The sequence below is a fragment of the Miniopterus natalensis genome, chromosome 2, assembly GCF_054644295.1.
Source record: "Miniopterus natalensis isolate mMinNat1 chromosome 2, mMinNat1.hap1, whole genome shotgun sequence".
Taxonomy (NCBI): domain Eukaryota; kingdom Metazoa; phylum Chordata; class Mammalia; order Chiroptera; family Miniopteridae; genus Miniopterus; species Miniopterus natalensis.
In genome coordinates this window covers 156,166,912-156,187,245 of record NC_142082.1, presented here as the reverse complement: position 1 = coordinate 156,187,245, position 20,334 = coordinate 156,166,912, and the positions used below count along the sequence as shown (strand labels likewise).

At 39.4% G+C, this 20,334-nt stretch overlaps 1 protein-coding gene and 1 long non-coding RNA gene across 2 annotated transcripts in view; one reads left to right on the top strand and one right to left on the bottom strand.

Moving 5' to 3' along the window:
• Nucleotides 1-13,197, bottom strand: part of KRAS (KRas proto-oncogene, GTPase) — a 41,595-nt gene extending 28,398 nt beyond the window's left edge. The window contains exons 1-2 of the mRNA XM_087814753.1: nucleotides 13,125-13,197; nucleotides 9,202-9,323 (exon numbers count right to left, since the gene is read on the bottom strand). Of these exons, the coding sequence (XP_087670879.1) occupies nucleotides 9,202-9,312 (111 nt within the window). The 5' untranslated portion in view covers nucleotides 9,313-9,323; nucleotides 13,125-13,197. The remainder of the gene's footprint in view (nucleotides 1-9,201; nucleotides 9,324-13,124) is intronic.
• A 423-nt stretch (nucleotides 13,198-13,620) lies between these two features.
• Nucleotides 13,621-20,334, top strand: part of LOC107525260 (uncharacterized) — a 29,038-nt gene continuing 22,324 nt past the window's right edge. The window contains exons 1-2 of the long non-coding RNA XR_001602043.2: nucleotides 13,621-14,199; nucleotides 15,274-15,373. This is a non-coding gene — a long non-coding RNA (uncharacterized LOC107525260). The remainder of the gene's footprint in view (nucleotides 14,200-15,273; nucleotides 15,374-20,334) is intronic.

Here is a 20,334-nt window from a genome sequence, read left to right as displayed (position 1 = left end):
AATATGTTATATCCACACAATTGAAAATTATTCAACCATAAAAGGAATGAAGTACTGAAAATGTGACAGCACAGATGAACCTTGAAAACAGTAACCTATGTAAAAGCCAGACAAAAAGACCACATATTGTATGATTCCAATTATATGAAATATTCAGAAGAGGCAAATCCAGAGACAGGAAGTAGATTAATGGTTGCCAGGGGCTGTCAGGAGGGACTGGGGTTATTTGGCTTCTTTTTGAAAGAAGAAATGTTATGGAATTAGTGGTGATGGTTGTATTTTTTTGTGAATACACTAAAAACCACTGAACTGTACACTTTAAAAGGATAAATTTTATGCTACGTGAAGTATATCTTTTTTTTTTTTTTTTTAATGGCAGAGCTAAATGATTAGGAATGGAAACAAAAGGGGAAAGGTAGAGGAAAAGATGAGTTCATTTTGGAGCATGTTGAATTCCCTATGTTTGTGAATTGTTCTGGTGGCTATGACCTATAGGCAGCTTGATATACAGGTCCAATGCTCAGACAAAAGTCTAGGCTAGAGATATACTCCTGAATCTTCAATCTGTGGGCAGCCACAGAACTCCACTTGTGGTGTTAGCATGGGCAAACTACTTAATCTTTTATCTACTCTAAATCGTGGTTCTTTCATGTGTAAAAGTGGGTAACACACAGGACTTTGTACTCAGATTAGAATTAAATACCATGAAAATCTCCTTATAAAAAGCATTATAAAAATGTAACTATATTATTTTACATATTACATTGCACATGCTATTATAGGCCAAAAAGGTAGGGAGCAGGCCACTGGCTACTAGGAACTAACTGTACAGCAACTGCAGTATACTGACCTTATAAAATCACTGGACATCTACACTTGGACTGCTTTTTGCAAAACCAGCCACTGTATTTCAAAATAAATATAATGGAGCAGGACAAGCTCCAGGGAAGGAAAGTTAAAACTCTGAGGGTTGTGAAGAATTTGTTTTGACTAGGGTACAAGAGTGTTAAAAAAGCTTGTTCTCATGACAGAATTTTTTTTATTCAGACCTTCATTAAAAAGATTTAAAAACAGACATCTTTATAATGAAAAATACTTGAAATAATGAAAATGTTGAATCTTAGCTAAAGATGAGACAGAATAAAATTTATACCACTGCCAAGAGATAAAACTGGTTCAAAAATCTGAATACACTCAAGGAACATTTGCACAACAAATTTTAAAAAGAAAGATATTATAAGCATACATCTGTCACCTGTTGAAGTCATGTGGCATTCTCCCATAAATTATCACTTGGTGCCAAGGTCAGAATGTGAGGCCTAATCGATCATGGATCCAATCCTAATAATTACAGATGCCAATAAATTTTTCATGTTTTGTATTATATATCTGTTATTCTTTAATTGTCCTTATACTAATTTCTTTATCCAGAACATATCTCCATTATCCAATCTGTTGAGGCTTTAAAAGGGAGGAAGAAAATAAATATGAAATAATCTAATGGTATCTAATACATGAGGGACTTCTCTACCTCAAAAATGAATATTTACTTTTACCTTTCCAACAGTAAATGCTCATTTTTAAACACCAAATACTGCGGAGAACGAAAGTTTGACATATGTCCTACAATATTTTATGTTCATATTCACATTGTTTTTAGATAAATGGAATTATACTCTACATAATGTGCTATGACATGCCTTAACTTACATTTTTCAGTGTTAGTACATCAGATCTACCTAGTTCTTTTCGACAACTGTATAATATAATTGTACATTTATGGTATAGATGTACCATAAATTAATTCACCCATTCCCTATTGGTAGACATATAGATTTCCACTTACAAAAATCATAACCACCACAATAAACATTCCTGTGTATTCACCTTAAACACTTATCCAACTGAATCCTTGTGATAAATTCCTAGAAGTGGAATTGATCTATAAGTGGTCAAAGGAAATGCAGTTTACCTTTTAATACATATTGCCACATTGTAATACATACTGCCAAACTGACCTCCAGAAAGTTGTAAAACTATACACTCACACTTATAGTATAGAGTAGTACACATTTCTCCATACCCTTCCCAGCACTGTTACCATTTTAATCGTACCCAATATGACAATAAAAAATGTTATTTGTTTGAACTTGCATTTCTATATTAATGAAGTAGCTTTTTGTTATATGTCATTTGTTTTATTTATTTTTGGAGGATAGGTTGGCTATTTATATCCTTACCTTCCCCCTTTCCTTTTTGGTGTTTGCTTTTATCTAAAAGTTATATAATAGAGCTTCCTGATTGATATATGATGCAAATAATTTTCCAGACTTCCATTTGTCCTGTATTTTTGTTAAAGATGCCTTACAATTTTTATGTAGACAAATAGCCCAATCTTTTCTTAAATACATTCCTAAATAGCTTAAGAATATTTTTAAATGAAAGGCTCCCTACTTTTCTCAATGGAGAAAAATATTTAATCCCAATTACACAAATAAAGAAGCCAACCTAATGTTAATTTACCTGTGTTATTTACATAATACTGCAAGAACCAGGATTTAAGACAGACATTATCATTTTTATTTTAATAGCTATCTAATGTTTAATATTAAAATTTATACAAGGTAGAATGAAGGTATGAAGTGAGGAAGAATGAACTCAAGATTTTTAAATACATTGTATTTCTTAGCTCTCTCCATTGAAAAAGGTCTAGAAGCAGTAACACCCCAATCCCAATAAACATATCTAACATCCAGGTATTTTTAAGCATCATTCCCCACCAAAAGGAATTAGGGCTCTTAGGACAAATGACTGAATCCAGGATGGGGCCATAGAAAGAACAAGGTGATCCTGGAACACACTGTGACAGAAGGAAGAGCTCAGAAACTGATGGAAACATATCAAGAGGATACAGAGACCAGCTTGAAAAGGATTCCACTGGCTATATCAAAACAAATTTGAGAATCAATATCAATAATTATAGTACCAGACTTTAACACATTGAATAAAATAATAATAAATAATACATGAGTCCATACTAATACAAAGAAGACAAACCAAACAAATAAAAAAGGAGTGTGACGAGAAAATAGAGAGTCGTTATTTACGGTAGATGTCAACCAATAAATGTAGAAGTAATGACAGAGTTAGAAGATTAACTACTATTTTGCAATCACTATGGTAGTATTTTATTCTGGTGAGAACTATCAGTGGATGCTATATCCCACTGGGTGCAAATATGTTGGAGAACAGGGTATTTATATTCTCAAAGTATCTCCCCACAGAGTACATATTAATTATAAAGGAAGCAAAGACAGCCTCACAGAGAGAAAAAAGGCATCACCTTTACCTAATAATCAATGTTAACATCATCAATAATGGGACAATCCTGTGCCTACTAATGTGATATACAGAGGAGTACATAACATCACTTATGTAAGTATGATGGTCAAAACTGTTTAAACTGAATCTGATCATGAGGAAACAATCAGACAAAACAACTGGTCTCAATTCTTCAAAAAAGTACCATTGTCATGAATGACTAAGAAAAGCTAAGAAACTGTTCTAGATTAAAAGAGACTCTGAGACATGACAACTGATTTTTTGATCCTGGATCAGGAAAAAAGAAAAGGAACTGATAAAAAACATTCTGGCCTGGCGGGGCGTGGCTCAGCAGTTGAGCACTGACCTAGGATCCAGGAGATCGAGGTTCGATTCCCAGTCAGGGCACGTGCCCGGGTTGCGGGCTCGATCCTCAGTTGGGGGCATGCAGGAGACAGCCAATCCATCAATGAGATTCTCTCATCATTGATGTTTCTATCTCTCTCTTTCCCTCCCCCTTCCTCTCTCAGAAATCAATAAAGATATATTTTAAAAAAAAAAAAAAAGAACATTCTGGGAAGTGACAAAATTAGATTATGGACTATATATAATTTTTTGTATCAATGCTGAATATCTAAATTTCACTACTGCATTGTGGTTATACAAGGAAAAGCTTTTTTGTTAGGATAGGGTTGGCAAACGTTTTCTGTAAAGGGTCAGACAGTAATTGGTCTCTGGTGAAACTACTCAACTCACACTGTGAAAGTAGCCATACATACATATATAGAGAAAGCAAGAATGTCTAGTTTAAGAGTAACTGGTATTCACTGTACTATTTTTTACTAGTTTTCCATAGGTTTGAAATTTTCAAAATAAAAAGTTGAAAAATTATGTAAAGTAACCACTATATCCCTACCTAATCCTTTCAAATATTTTATTTTTACTACCCATCTATACTAATTTAAGATCACAATAAATGACAGTGATCTGGCCCCTTTTGCTCTTCAACGTGTCTCCATATAGGAAGATTATATGGTACAAAGTGGGCACTGAGTAATATTTATGGAATTAAGGAATTAGTTACATTGTAAAAACCAGAATCTTAAAGAGATGCCAAACCATAACATTTTTTTTCTTTCACTTATTTCCATTATCATCTTTTAATTTGCATGTTTTTAAAGCTTTGTACTTATAAAAACTCAAATTAGAATAAAACATGTCCAATAATTTTTGACATTCAGGTCTAAATAGTTATTATTAAGTAAATACTTAATCTTTAATTGGCCTAAATGCAGTGCTTGAATTTTGTGTTGGTTTATTCTAAAATTCACGTGATCACAATAGTCTACAATCCTATAAAAATCTACAAAATGTGAACTGTCACAATTGGCCTCTTTTGAATAGGCCCTTCCTAACACCCTGTTAACAACACATCACTGAGCTTTGAACCTCCTGCATTCATGTAAAGAAATTCAGAGCCACTGTGCCACTATTTATTCCCTCAAACAAAATAATCTCCCCTGTTTTTTCTTACTAGGCTACATTTCCTTTCTTAGTCAAAGATATTTACTCACATATTTAATTAGTTAGGTTTAAATAATCTACACAGTAATCTTAATATTAGCAGAGTAAAATGATACTTTAGATTTTTAAACAATTAATTAAAATAAAACTTTTAAATAAAATTTATATATCTATAAAATGATTATACCCCCCACAATTTAAATAGGAAAAATATCCAAATTTAGGAGGTATTTCATTGTTATTTATTATAAAGGAAATAAATTGACCAGTAGAGGGCACTCATTTGCAAGGGGGGGAAGAGTTGGCCACAGCCTTGAAGAGAACTTCATTTACAAAATTGCTGTTACCTTATTTTAAGAACAGAATGTTTTAATAGAACGCTAGAGTAAGCTAACATATATAACATATTACTAGTTTAGAAAAGGTAAAGCTTAAATCTATATTATGTTAGAAAGTCTAACATAAACCTTATTCAGGGACTTCAGTTTAACAATTTAAGGATGTTTAAAGCTATGTGTAACACATACTAGGGTCTTAACCTCAGAACTACTGATTTTGGGCCAGGTAATTATTTGTTGTGGGCTGTCTGTCCTGTGTGTGCACTACCTACCATAGGTGCTAGCAGTCGCCCTCTCTCAAGTTGTGACAAAAGTATCTCCAGGTATTGCCAAATGTCCCCTAAAGGCAAAGTCACCCATCCACTCCTCTTTGATGACTATCAATACATATACAGAAAGCCAGAAAAATAACAGCTTGCAAGTTTACATGTTTTTTAAACACCATTCTTCAATACTGTTTAATATTACAAATTTTCTCTTTATTATCTAAATACCTTATTCAGCAAGTAAAATAAGTTCCATAACTAAGATGAAAAAATAAAAAATAGAGAAACTGGTAAATCTTGGTGATTATAGCTCAGAGCACTAAAGATAGAACAAATCAATCCAATTATGAATCCATTCTTCCTTACTGAGTAGGAAACTGTTTCACCAAAGGGCATAAAACTTGGACTGAATTTTAAGTGTCACATTAACAGAAGCATGCAGATGTCAATGAATTAAGAGCCTGGAAGAAATACTTCTGTATCTACTGTTACTAGTATACTATATCCAGGAGATATATGCAATCTATATTTGCTAACTGATCAACTGATCATTCTGATTTCCATGTCTATACCTACTAGCATTTTTTTTAAGACAATATTTTTCTTTTCCCATCAAATTTTCCTTTGCTAAACACACCTCAGAGAACACGTTTTCATAATAGCAAGGAATCTCTAAATTATAAAAACATACATTATTTCTAGCCTGGTATTATGTTTGGGATATTGCTTTAAGTTTTTAATAACCTTGCACCATTAATGAGGTTACTTCAATATCTCTGGAACTCTTTGATGGACTTCATAAAAGATAAAGGTAAAATCTTTCAGAATAGAAGTAAAAGTGATTATCATGTGCATAGTCTCAAATATAAACATGCTCCACAGATGTGTCATTCCTCTCTCATTCTATATCATATCCCTGCCATTAAAATGCCATTAGATAGTACGTGAGATCAAATTTTGGTATACTGATAAATCTGAATCAGCCTCCAATATTAGATATCTGTTTGAGGGTAACTTTACATTTTTTAATAGTTATACAAGAAAAGCATGGAAATTCCATTTAACTTCATCGCGGAAAACTTAAAATGCCACAACTTACTAGCCAAGTATCCTTAAGCAAGTTAGCACCTCTCAGACACCATTTTTATCTATAAAATGGAAGAAACAATGACCACCTTCCTTATCTGTCTCATAGTATATAAAACTTTTCAAATTTTAAACCACTAGAACATATGGTATTACTTGATTTAAAATTCTTTCTCAATTTCTTTTCATTTGTTTTAATGCAGGAAAACTGATGAGAATTCCAAATGTGCGAAGCCTATGTCCTCTCTCACTTTCTCTCTGACCTACATTACTCAACATCAAAACCTAACAGCACTAGTGATATCCCATCCTCTTTTTTAACTTTTTACAAAAACATTGAGTCAGCATTTTTGCTTAACTACTTATTAAAATAAACTAATAAATTCTCTTGCCTTTCTTGTAGTTGAACTACACACCAAGAATCTAGTGTGTCAGTTGCCTCAGATATAATCTCTGTATACCTTTTCCCAGGTGGCTAAACTAGTGAAGGGGCCTCAGTTTCAAAGTTCATAGGTAATCAATGTTCCCAGAGTCAAGTCCTCTGGTTTGGCAGAAATCATAATAAGTTATGGGTTTGAGTTTATAAACTTTTTCTACCTTCCCCTAAAATAAAGAATTAACTTTTAGCTTTAGCTCTGTAAGATTTATATTGCACTTGAACAACTGTGACCAAAGGGTGTCCTAAGCCATTTTATCACATTATCATACATAAAACATTCATGACCTCTGGCAGGGAACAGTATAATGGAATTCCTCAGATTTTCAGAGAAGATGGTGGGTCCTTCTGCTAAAGCCATCTTCCAAAATCCCAGGAACACTTCCATGCTTAACCTGAATTCTATTTAAAACTTCCTTTTACTTCTGATTCAAATGGTGAAGTACGCCAAGCAGCCTTGGCTTTAGAAATAAGTTAACTACTTAATCCGCCTTCAAGATAAAAAGAAAACAAGACCAAACCATCACACAACATTGAACTGACTTGTCAAGAGAAAATATACAGAGATTATTAGATAGGTGGTCCACTTCAGTTAGACTCTTCCCCTTTACTGCAAATTCTTAAATTTGGAAGCCACACAAAAAGTGCTTCTCTGTTTAAATCAAATCTTTGCTTACAGCCTTATTTCTCCACGGTTTTCCTGCAGTATCAAAAATATTTGACATTTCCTTATAAAACTTATCTAATGAACTCTCAGTTCTATATTGCATAAACATTTCCCAAGGCCACCATAGCCCTCAGAATCTACCTCAGTGCAGTCAAAGTGTTTCTTGAAGACATTACACAGCTTGGAACTCAGAGCAAGTTCTAGGAAATTTTTCAGAGCTGATTTGAACAATTGGTATATCAGGCCTAGAATAAAAGCTAGGGGGTTAGGATTGCTTGCTTAACCAGGAGTAAAGAAGTCTAAGAAATAATCCAACAGTGTAAATCTATTTCAAAGATGAGGTGGTATACTTATTTCCATCTCCAGAGTTAAACTTAACATGAAGATTCAGATTATGCATAAAAAACAGTAATTCTTGAAATGAGTTAACTAGGACAGTTGTGCCATCCCCTCCTGCAGGTCTTTGGGATTAAAGTAATCCTTATCTGCTTGATACGACCTGACCTTTCAAGGTCTCCTTCAGGCCTTCATTCTATCATTTTGCTGTTGGCCCATACCATGGTGATTTTTCATTAAAATAAGAAGGCCTGAAAATTATTCACTAATCAATTTGTAATAAAAACAATTCTAACATTTCCTTGAGTAAATTAAAAAAGGGCTGCAGCCCCACCGGCCATAGGTCAGTGGTTGAGCATTGACCTATGATCCAGGAGATTGCAGTTTGATTCCGCATGGGGCAAATGCCTGAGTTTCGGGCTCAATCCCCAGCAGGGGGCGTGCAGGAGGCAGCTGATCAATGACTCTTCTCATCATTGGTGTTTCTGTATCTCTCCCTCTCCCTTCCTCTCTCTGAAATCAATAAAATATATATATTTTTAAAAAGGGCTGCAAAGTAAAGGTAAGGATTGGTAGTTGTACCCTTATATATGTTTATAAGGGTATATATATCATCTGATATATATATATATACACATATATATATATATATATATATATATATATATATGTGTGTGTGCAAAGAATGAGTTTTTAAAAATGCATCAGGTAGCTGTAGGTTCTCCACTACTTCAATATGAAGAGGAAACTGGGAAATACTACTAATTAAGTTTTTAATCAACTTTCAAATGATTATATTTCACCAGTACAATTCAATTCTAACATATCAAAATACCAAAAAACCCCAAACAAAAAACAAAAACAAACCCATAAAAATAATAGCCACATTAAAAAAAACAGGTACAGATAAGATGTATATTCACACTTTACTCTCTCACAAAACTCTGAAATACACTTCTAATCAAAATGCACACATACTAACACAGAAGGAATGTCATGAATCTTGAGATTCTCCCAAGAGAAGATGGGCTCTCATATCTATGGTTATGTATAACTTCAGAGTAAGGCTTTAAAACCTAAATGCATTTCTGATAGCTTAATACAATTATTTTCAGTATCACTGACTTGTAATGCATAGCCACACAAAAAATGATCAAAGAAAAGTTTTTTGTACCCAAAGGATGGGCGTGCACAAATCAATATACATAATATTAAAACAAGATTTACCTCTATTGTAGGGTCATATTCATCCACAAAGTGATTCTGAATTAGCTGTATCGTCAAGGCACTCTTGCCTACGCCACCAGCTCCAACTACCACAAGTTTATATTCAGTCATTTTCAGCGGGCCTTATAATAAAAATAACGAAAATGTAACTAAATTAGAACATGTGTCACACACGAGGTTAATAGAAGCCAAACACTCTATCAATACCTTTTAATGCAAATTCACCTTCATATGGCAAATTATATCAAAATACCTCGCAAAATTCAATGATAAAAACGTAAGTTGACTACAGATGTGTTTTTTAATGAATCACACATTTACAAACTCGCCCATTCAACATTTCAGGAAAATGCATTCAGAGTACAAAGTTCTTTTATCTTATATTCAGGTTGTGCTATCTAAACAGCCAGTCTGCTATTCTGTAGCAGTTAATGGCTCTCAAAGGAACATGTCATGACTTTTACTCAGTACAAGCGTCTAGTGCAATGCTCTATACCCTGTGGACACACCCACACAAAACTGTTGACAGCTATCTCTCCTAGTTGGCTATGGCCCCTAAGAGTTACAAGTGGGCATGCTGAGTGTCTTTGTTGAAGCCAAGACCTACAGAAAACTTTTAAAAAGCATCATCATAGTTAGCTCTCCTGAATAATTAGCAAGAATCAGACTGGGGGGGAGGGGTGGAAGGATTGTCAAATAAAGCTCACTGTGTAGTGACAAAATGAAATAAAAACAGAGACACCAAAGCAGATAAGGATAATATTTGATGAACATTTTAATCTGTAATATATCTGCTGGGGAAAATAATGGTATGAGAACTTTGAGAATTTTGAAATATTTCAGTACAGTTGATTAAATCATCAATCACAACATATAATCCTATGTTAATGCTGAAAATAGTACTTTGCACAAGAAAAATATAATTATATAAAATTTTAAAATAGTTACTGCTTTTAATGAGAAAATTTTAAAAAGATGTGACTATTTCTCAGGAATCCAAGTGACTTTTACTCTTTGCATCTCATACATCATTGCCCAATAACTGCAATAAATATTGACAATTTGTAAGGTTAACAGTACAAGGCAGAAAATCTTTTTTTAGTCAGTTGTTTCAAACTTTTTGAAATAAAATGAATTTATTTATCTCCTCTCCCTCAATCACTACATGATATTATTATAAATAAGAAACAGTGGAAAGAATGGCAGTAAATGCACTATTGTAAGTAGTTCCAAATTAATGAACGGAATGTGCAGATATAAACACTATATACACGCAGCATCCTATTTACTGAAGACAATTATCCAAATAGGCAGAGAAAAATAAAGTAATATGGTTTTCCAAATGATAACATACTAACCACCTCCTTACCGTATTTCTGAGCCCTCTCACAAAGAGCAGACAGGCTAGACAACTGTTGCTGTCACTGTTATATTACAGTTCCCTGGTCTATTCCCTGCCACCTAGCTTTATTTGGTCTTGTCTACAGCCACCTTGGGAGCCATTAGAAACATGTGTCTTATTCTGTTTGCTCCCACTTACGGGTGGTAGCAAATGGGACAGATGAGGAAAATCACACCAAAATATATCCCTGCCCACCAAATCCTGCAAAACAAATTGGATAGCCTAGAACAGTAGCTCTCAAAATGTGGTCCAGGAACCCATTAGGGTTCCTAAGGCTTTTGTGGGGCAAAGGGTCCAAGAAGTTAAAAACTGTTTTTATAAAAATTCTATGATGTTGATTACCCTTTCCACTCTTGTTCTTTCACAAGTGTAGAGTTTTCCAGATGTGTAATCACAACAGACTGAATGCAGAAGCAGATATGAGGAGCCAGATGTCTTCTATTGTCATATAATTAAGGAGATTTGCAAAAGTGTTAAACAATGCCATTCTTTTCACTAATTTGTTTTTGTTTTGAAAAAGTTATTTTTCATAAAAAATGCTATTTATGTTACCAAGTAATGGGCTTCCTGTTTCTATTCTTACATGAATTAATAAAGGTTTAAAACTCCCAGTTTTCATTTTTGTGATGGTAAATATTGACATACCACAGGTTGGGATCTTCGATAACTTTGAAGAGTATAAAGAGATCCTTACAACCAAAAGTTTGCTAGCCTAGGAAAGCCTGTGGACAGGTACTGGATTAGAACTTAGTTTTATATACATGTGTGAACTCTGAGAGAAACACACCTTCTGGTCTACTTGCTTGTGAGTGGCTGTTTCGGGGGAGGAGGGGGATCCTTAAACTGGATTATAAATATCAAGTAATATTTAAGTCCACTAGAGAGAACTGGGTTCCCAAGGAGGCTTACTGAAGATCACATGCCAGAAGGAACCCCCTCACCCAAAGCTACCAAAGCTAGCAAGGGGTGGAAATGGGACCAGAACCCAACATCTTGTTAAAGGAGAGAGAGGGGGAAATCACTTTTTTTGGTCATAAAACTGAATTATCATCTCATCTACTATCTCTTAAAACCAAGTATGCCTGTGGATGGCTACTGTTTCAAAGCAAGCAGTGTTAGTTATCAACCATATTTGATGTCAATGTTGGAGTCAGCATTTAGGACCTAAGAGTGACATCTCATATGGTTGATTCTGAGATGATTATTATGAACAGACTTTTCCCCTTTACAATTTGTTTTTAAATTACTTTTTCCATTACAAATGTAACATATATGTTGTGTAACAATTAGAAAATACCTCTTTGTTTTTAACCCCTGTTTTGATGGATATCAATATTTAAGAAGGTTAGCTTAGAACTTCAGCTATAGTATGCACCTGCCTAAGAGTATTTCAAGCAGTTGGCTGGAAGATTGCTACAATTAACTCCTCCTGTAAGTCAGTTTAAAAAAAAAAAAATTGTCAGTGCTGTTTAAGAGTACTGTGACAACTCCTGGGATGAAGGTTAAATTTGTAGGGATGAGGGTAATACAGAAGAGATGAGGGAAAGGACAAGAACAGGCAAATTACGGGTAAAGGATGATTCTGGCTATTACTGTCTACACTCAACTAGCAAGGGAAAAGCCCTGCTTCTGCTCTGCGGGTTTTCTGCGTTGTGTTTTCACTTAACAAAACAAAACAGACCTTCTGGGATTAACTTTTTCCTTTTCACGAAGTCACAGGCTTTACATTGCAGGGTGTTGGCCACCTGTTCTTCCACCACCATCTCTACCTCCTCCTTTGTGGCCACAGCAATGTCACAGCCCGTGCATGGGGGAGGGGAGCAGTCAGGAACTCGGCTGCAGATGCATTTTTTTCCCCAAACACAATAACCTCAAACAGTGGTCTCTAAGCACTTTCCCAAGCTCTCCCAAAACGTGACCTCCCCCTACCGCACATATGCCCTAACACCCTGAGAGGGACCCCTATCCGTCCGGTCTGCGCTCGAGGGAGAAGTTTATTCCTCCGTCCTAGAGATGCTGGATGCGGCGGCGAAGGCGGCACCGCGGCCGGGCGGGCGCCGGCGCGGGAGGGAGAGGTGCGGGAGCGCCGGGGAGAGGGAAGGACGGCCAGGGGGAGGGGAGGCTGGCGCGCCGGGGAGTAACCTCCGCCGCCCCGACCGCCCCGAGGGGCAGCCCGCCGGGCCGCCAGCCTCTCCCCGGCGGCCGCCAGCCGCGGCTCTCGGGGAGGAGGAAGGAAGGGGCTCCCCGTCCAGGAAGCAGCACCAGCGGCGACCGCCTCCAGCCTCACCCTCCTCAGCCCCGCACCGCCTAGTCCTCACTCCCCGCGTCGCCGCGTCCCCGCGCCCCCCGCTGCAGGTCCCCCCCGCGGCGACCGCCCCCCGCCCTCCGGGGCTCCGCGCCCGCGCCCCCTCCCCGGCCCTCCGGGACCCCTAATTCATTCACTCGCCGCCGGCCCCGCCCGGCGCGGGCGCGGAGGGTCGGGTCCAGGGCAGGGGCCCAGGAGGGGAGGTCCGCTCCGTACCTCTCTCCCGCACCTGGGAGCCGCCGAGCCTCTGACCCCCGCCGCCGCCTTCAGTGTCCGCGCCGCGCTCGCTCCCGGTCTGAAATGGCGGGGGCCGGGAGTACTGGCCGAGCAGCCGCCGCCGCCGCCGCCGCCGCCACCGTGCCTCCGCCGCCGGGGCCGCCGCCTAGGGAAATCGAGCTCCGAGCGCACCGATGGGTTCGGGGCCGGGCGGCCGCAGAGGGCAGAGCGATCGACGCGCTCGGCGCTCGATTCCTCTCCGACGGGCGTGCGGGAGGGAGCGGCCGAGGGCGGTGTGGGAAGAGGGAAGCGAGCGGCCCGGAGGAGGGGCGGGGCCGGGCTGGCGGGGGAGGGGGCGGCGCGGCCGGGCGGCGGGGCCCGGGGCCGGGCGGCGCCTCGGCGGGCTCTCCGCGGGACCCGCGCGGCGGCGCGCCCCCGGGCTCTCGCCGCAGCGCCCAACCCGCAGCGGCGGATTCGGACCCGGCCGGCGCGCCGTCGGCCCCACGCCGACCCGGGAGGCGCCGCGAGCGAGCCGCTGCACCCCGGTCGGGTCTGCGCGGAGAGGCTGCGGAAATCCCGCGGTCCCTACACTTGTTCACATCCATTGACTATGGTTGACTGCATGGAAATGAACGGGCGGTCGGCAGACGTGGGAGGGAGACGCCGAGCAGGTCCCCACCCCGGGGCTCTCGGGGCCCCGCGGGTCTTAACCTACCTGGGCGCTCGGGCTGGGAACCTAGCCCCAGGCCCCGACCAACCGGGCAGACCCTGTATCACCGGTCTTAGGGGGAGGGGTCTGCTGTTTTTTGCTGTTTCTATGGCTATTGTGAAGCCATCACAGGCCACTCTAAACAGGGACCTCAAATTCACCTCTTGCCCCTGAGGGCACACTCAGAAGGCAAATTATTTTTAAGTAGAAATGCCCTTGACAGATTGGACCCGAGGAGAATCATTCAAACATCAATTAGAAGACTGAGATGAATCAGTTAACATTCAGGGAGTTAACACATTGAACAGTGGGACAATTGAACCTGCTAGCAGACCCAGAATCCGTGTGGATAAACTACCTAGAAAGGTAAGTGGTCCACATCATAAAACACGAATAAAACAATTATTTTAAATCCCAACCGTTATGTCTGTTAATGTAGGCCTTACAGCAACTGTCACCCTTTCTTCCTACTCCTGGGGGCTGTAGTCTGCAGGGCCTGTTGCTGTCTCCCTCTCATCGCAGTTGGCCCCAGGCAGAAGAGGCAGCCGTGGAAGCTCATCCACTGTAATTCCCCAAAGCTTCCTCGGACGCCTACTCAGAAATCTCTGTTCAAATGCCTTCCAATGAGTTCTTCCCATAAGATCATCTGCGATACCGGATCTCTCCCTCCTTCCCCCCAATCTATCCCTCTGCTTGTTTTATTTTTCCCTCAAGCAATTACTACCTTCTAATATACTATATCTTGTTTTCTTGTTTCTCCCACCAGAATATAAGCTCGATGAGGGCAGGTATATTTTCTGTCTTTTTTACTTAATGCTGAGTTTCCAGTGCCTACAATACAATAGACACTCAATAAATATGTGTGGAATGTTGAATGAAGTTATGTACCCTCCTTCTGAAACCTGCCTCTAAATCTGTACTTAGACTAAATGTCTTGAACTCTCTGTAATCTCTGTTTTCACCTTCTTACCACCTGCCTTTAAACTCACCCAGGTCACCTTCTGATAAACCATATCCTATGAAGTCTAGAAAAGAGGCTGCACATAATGGACACAATGAGTTTTTGTTAAGTGAATGAATTTGCACTTATTTGTATGTTGCTTTGTAGTCACTTAAATATGAATCACTGATTTATTTTGTCCAACTTCAAGTACATGATGAGCTCTTGTTTTCTCTGACAGCTGTTAATACAATGTTCTCCCTGTAGTTGGTGCTCCATAAATCTTAAAAGGACAAATATAGAGGGGGGAAGGCTTTATATTGCACTTTTATGCTGATTATAAAAATTCTGGTTTTAGCAGAAACCTAATCCATTCATATGGTCTCAGTTATCATCTAGGCTCATGATTCCCAAAGCAAATCTGAACCCCATTATCTGTCCCATGCACCCCACTTTCCAGCTTCATCTCACACACATTCTCCCTCTTTTCACTGCTACAGCAATGTACATACATGCTATGTGAAGCCTTTTCACCAGTCAGTCCTGGGTGCTTTCTCAGAAGCCATCAGCCTCCAGGGTATATTTCATTGGATCTCAAAGGTAAGCACTTTATGAAGCACTTGACATAGTTACAAAAATGCAAGTTCCTAGGCCCCTCACCCTGATATTCCATTCATTTGGTCTAAGGTAAACTAGAAATCTTCATTTTTATTAAATCAGGTGATCTTAAACTTGTGGTAAGCAGTCTGTACATTGGGAAACTTTGATCTAGACTCAAATTCCTCTCTTCCCTTGGAAGCTGCACTCTCTATTTTTGAGGGGTTTCTCTTCCTCAAGCCTGGTGGCTTCAGTGAATAGTTTCCCTGGCTCTCCCTTTCTTTGTTGTCCCCAAGGACAAGCACACAATCCTGTACTGCGATCACCATGGGAAAAGAGGAGAGGGGTGACAAAAAGTGCGAACCTGGGGATTCCAGGCTTACTCTAAGACCTAACTGTATTTCTACCCTCTACTGTTACACTCTTCTGGGAAGGCAGCCATGTACACGTGTCCACGTGCCCACATTCTTTTGATCTTGCTTTATGAAGATCATACTGACCCTTCATAAGATACCCTCTTCTGAAGATACAATCAAAGCAAACAGCAGAAATACCTTGTGTTAGTTGGGCTCTTATGATATAAAATGCCAAGACATGTTCAGAGCACTGCAAATTCTGAGGGTTTATTTTAAGGAAATAAGGAGACTTCAGTAAGTCATATCATCAGCCAGAACTACTGCTCATTCTAAGAATCAACTGCAGTTCTTGTAATCCAGCAACAGGCTGGGGTCCCTTGCTCATCCCCTCATTAATAAGCATCTATTCCCCATACTAGAGGAATGTTTGCCATTCTCCTGAATGAGCATCTTTCTGCTGCTTTCTCATATTAGTGTCAGCTTCTGCGACCTCTGCTTCTAGTGACTACTCTGTATGACTTACATTTAAAACATCCCAAGAGAGAGGGTCATTCACTATTCAATAAGAAAGGCCTTCATGGGACCCAGTGTTCCTGTGGGCCACCTAATTGGTGGCCAGCCTTGTTTATGCGTTGTTTAGAGATCACTGCCTTTGGGTGCTGTCGGGGAACTCACTTTAGAGATTTAATATGGCTCCAGCAGTAAAGGCATCTGGGAAATGTTGGACTCTCTGTTTAACTTTCTGTGACTGTTTAACTCTCTGTAGCCTCAGGTTTGGCTGACTACCCAGAAAGCTGGAATGCTGCCCAAAGATAAACGTCAGGCCCCTGGAAGGAGGTTAATGAATGTATAGAATGTGAATAACTGTGTGATGTTATCTGTTAACTTAGAAATGCATTGTTCTTTCTGGTGGTCTACGTGACTACCCACCATATGCTTTTACTATTAACCCCCTATGAAAAAGAGACCCTGTCCTAGGAGGGGTGGATTCTTCCCTGGTGGCCACCACTAGAGCAAGCAGCTGCTTTGACCGGGTATGTAGTTTCTCTTATTAAAGCGCTGATGAATTTGAATAAGGCTTCGTGTCAGTTCTTCATAAGTGATTCTGAATTTAGACTTTTGGGGCTTTCACCCAACAGGTGCCATCCTGGGTCCAGACAGTGGTGGCCAAAGTAGCAAGACACAGTCAGGGAAAGTTAAGCAGGAGGAACCACCTCTGGATACTTTTATGGACTCTGTCAGTTTTCTCAGGTGGGAAATTCCTACTGCTAAATGGATGCTATTTAATTTGCTTACTGAACACTTAACCTCCTCTGGACTCTTATTTCTCCTCTATACTCTTATTTCATTACACTCTGTATTCTTTTGTTTCATATCTGTTTTCCCTGGTAGGCTGTTAATTCCTCAAAGCCCATGCTGATTTTAACTCTATATCCCATAGCTCTTAGCACATAGTAGGACCTCTATAAATATCTGTTGAAATGAATGAAATCATAACAAAGCTTCAGCCCAGTCTCTGCACAGTCACTTCATTCTCATCTAGCCAATTTCCTAGATCATTTCTAAATGAATAACCTGTCATTATCTCAGATGCCTGTCCAAAACCAAATTTCCCTTCTTAACCCTCCCAAACTAATACCCTCTCCCAAGTTTTCCATCTTGCTTGAGGTGTATCATGGTCCTTCGAAACTTTATATTTGAAAACTTAAAATTAATTTTTAATCCACTCTGCATTTGAATTGATTACAGCTCCCTTTAATTATACTTCCAAAGCATTTTCTCATACCTGCTTCTTCCATATTCTCCTGCTCACACCTGTACTCCTGCAGCAGCTTCCTTGTGACTGTCCTACCTCCTGGCTTTCTTCTTTTCAATTCAGGCCGTATGCCGCTGCCAAATTAATCTTTCCTACACATGTCTTTCATCATCGTCAAACATTTCCTCTATACCCACTCCATATAGGCCGCACTCATGCAGATTATATATTTTAAAAGTGCAAAGAGTTACAAGGTAAGTACCTAACGATGAAGATAAATACCTTAGAAATTCTAGTGGGGAGTGATCTCTGTTCTCAGCTAAGCCCTCACTAAGAGTGAATCTTGCTTACAAATTTTTAATAACTCTTTATATCCAACTGAATCAAGGCTAAATTCTTGGTGCCCCGCTTTTGATGGCACCCATTGTCTGGCACTGTCCTGCCCTGTGACTTTGTCTCCCACCTCCCAAAGCAGATGCTCTCCTCTCCTCAAGCAATTCCCCTCTCTGTGGCACAAAACTAGGATACTGTGTCTTTGTTCCTTTTTCACCCAGTATCTTTCTGCCTCTCTCTGCTAAAATTCTCTCTTTCAAGATCTAGAATAAGTCCGAACTCCTTTAATGAAAGCTTTGTTAATTATGCCATCTTTTTTATCTCTCTCTCGATTACTTCATATGGGTTATGTCTCCCAAGGAAATTCTAAAATCCTAGAGGCAAGAGCCATATCTTAAGTGTGTGAACCCCACCCACCCATACAAGCCTAGTCCACTGCAATTACTCAATAACTACACAAGTACATGTAATGTGCTTATCAGCAAGGTAAACACAATGAAAGCAATGCTCAAGGAACATTAGAATGGCAACAAATGCAGAGAAGATTGGGAGGGGAAGAGACCTCAGGTAAGGGTTTTTGTGAATGTATACCAGTACCCAGTGGCAGTGGGAATGGTACACCAGCTGAATTTACTAGCCCTGTGAGCCAGCACAAATCCGTGAGTCTGTGCAAGCTTTGTGTTTAAGCCTGGAGCATTTGCTAAACTCCTCCAATGAGCCAAACACGTTTCAAACACGATTTTAAACAAAGAACAAATCAATCCGTGTCTGTCCACTTCTCTTCTTCACTGCTACCATTGCATTCCAAGCCACCATCCATTGTCCCTCTCCCAGGGGATGGCCATCTGTTAGTGGATCCTTTGCTTCTACACTTGCTTCCCTACGATCCATTTCAGGTGGGGCAGCCAGACAGGTTCTTCTCAATATGCAAATCGATCACTTGACCTGATCCAGCTCTCCAAAGGTTTTTCATTGCTCTCAAAAGAAAATTCAAATTCATTCAAGTCACTTCATGCAGCGGTTTCTACCTACATCTGAACACCCACATATGACCCCTTTCATCACTAGCTCCAACTACACTAGTCACCTTTTTCTTCCCTTTACATACCAAGCTCATTCCATCCTCCGGGCCTTGAACTAGCAGTTTTCTCAGCTGAGCATGCTCCTGCCAGCGAGCCTCTTCTTGCCTTTCAGGTGTCAGATTAATACCACCACTTCAGTGAGAGATTCCCCAACACCCAGTCTAAACCAGCACTCCCCACCCTGTTCCCTAACTCTACTCTCCAGCAAATCACTCCTTCACACAGGGGCTTGTTTTATCATGCTTATCATACCTGAAATTACCTTGGTGGTTTATATGTTTGCTTGTCTGTTTCCTCCCTGAAATATAAATTTCATGAGCCAGGGAACACTGGATCCTCAATATCCAGAGAGACTGAGGCACGATGTAGTCACTTAATAAAAATTTGTGTAATATTGCTATATTACAAAGAAAATAATCTACTCTAAGTAAGGACTTTGCAAGTCAATTAAAGTCTCTTACTTTTGTTTCTATCTACCTAGCACAACAGTACTTGATTGAATGCTTGTTTTCTTTTTAGAAAGGTTAGAAATCAGGAGTATTTTTTAAAATTACTTCCTTCTAATTCCCCAAGGAGGTACTCATTGGACAACCGTCTGATTACAAGCCTGATTTTCCTGGTTTTTGTCTCTTCTCCTTAATCACAGTTATTGAATACTTTGTAAGATGCTCCTATTCCATTCGTGGTAAAGTGCATTCCAACAGAACTTTACTTGTGCGCATCAATTCAACATTCTAGAGTCTAGAGGCATGAGGTCCCTTTGGGACCAGGCATCTAATTTAGCATCGATATGTCCTCAGTTGAAAGAAGCAAGTCACTTTTTTGGCTAAATTCTTCTAGTCTCTGTGGAAGATTGTTCATCTTGTCAAATACCCAGGGAGAGGCAAGATGCAAGAGTCTGTGAATGTACCAAAAAGAATAGAAGGCCAGACAGTTACATGCTGAAAACTCAAAGGAGTGTCTTTGTTTTCACTAATTTAGTCATAATTCTTATTTCAGGGGTTTGTGAATATGTGGAGAAGTTATAAATGGAAATATAAATGATTATTTCATTTTATTCTGCATTCCTTTCAGGAATAATTCTAATGTCTGCATAAAGCAATTCTACCCTAATGTATGCACCAACCTCAACAAACACATCTATTACCATTTGTCTCAGGCCCTTAGGAAGCCCATGTTAGTTCATCTAACATCTTAATAACCATTCATTCAACAAGAATTTATTAAGCACTTGCTATATGCTAGGCTCTTTGGGATATTTGGCGTGTTAAGGCACAAAACACTAAAATCTCTGCCCTCTTGGAGCTTACATTCCAAAGTAGCAGTTCTCAGACTTTCTGATTTCAGGATCCTTTCATATACTTTTTAAATTTTACTGAGTTGCTTATTTAGTTCATTTAAAAGAAAAAAAAACATGTTAATGAAGATATTTATAGT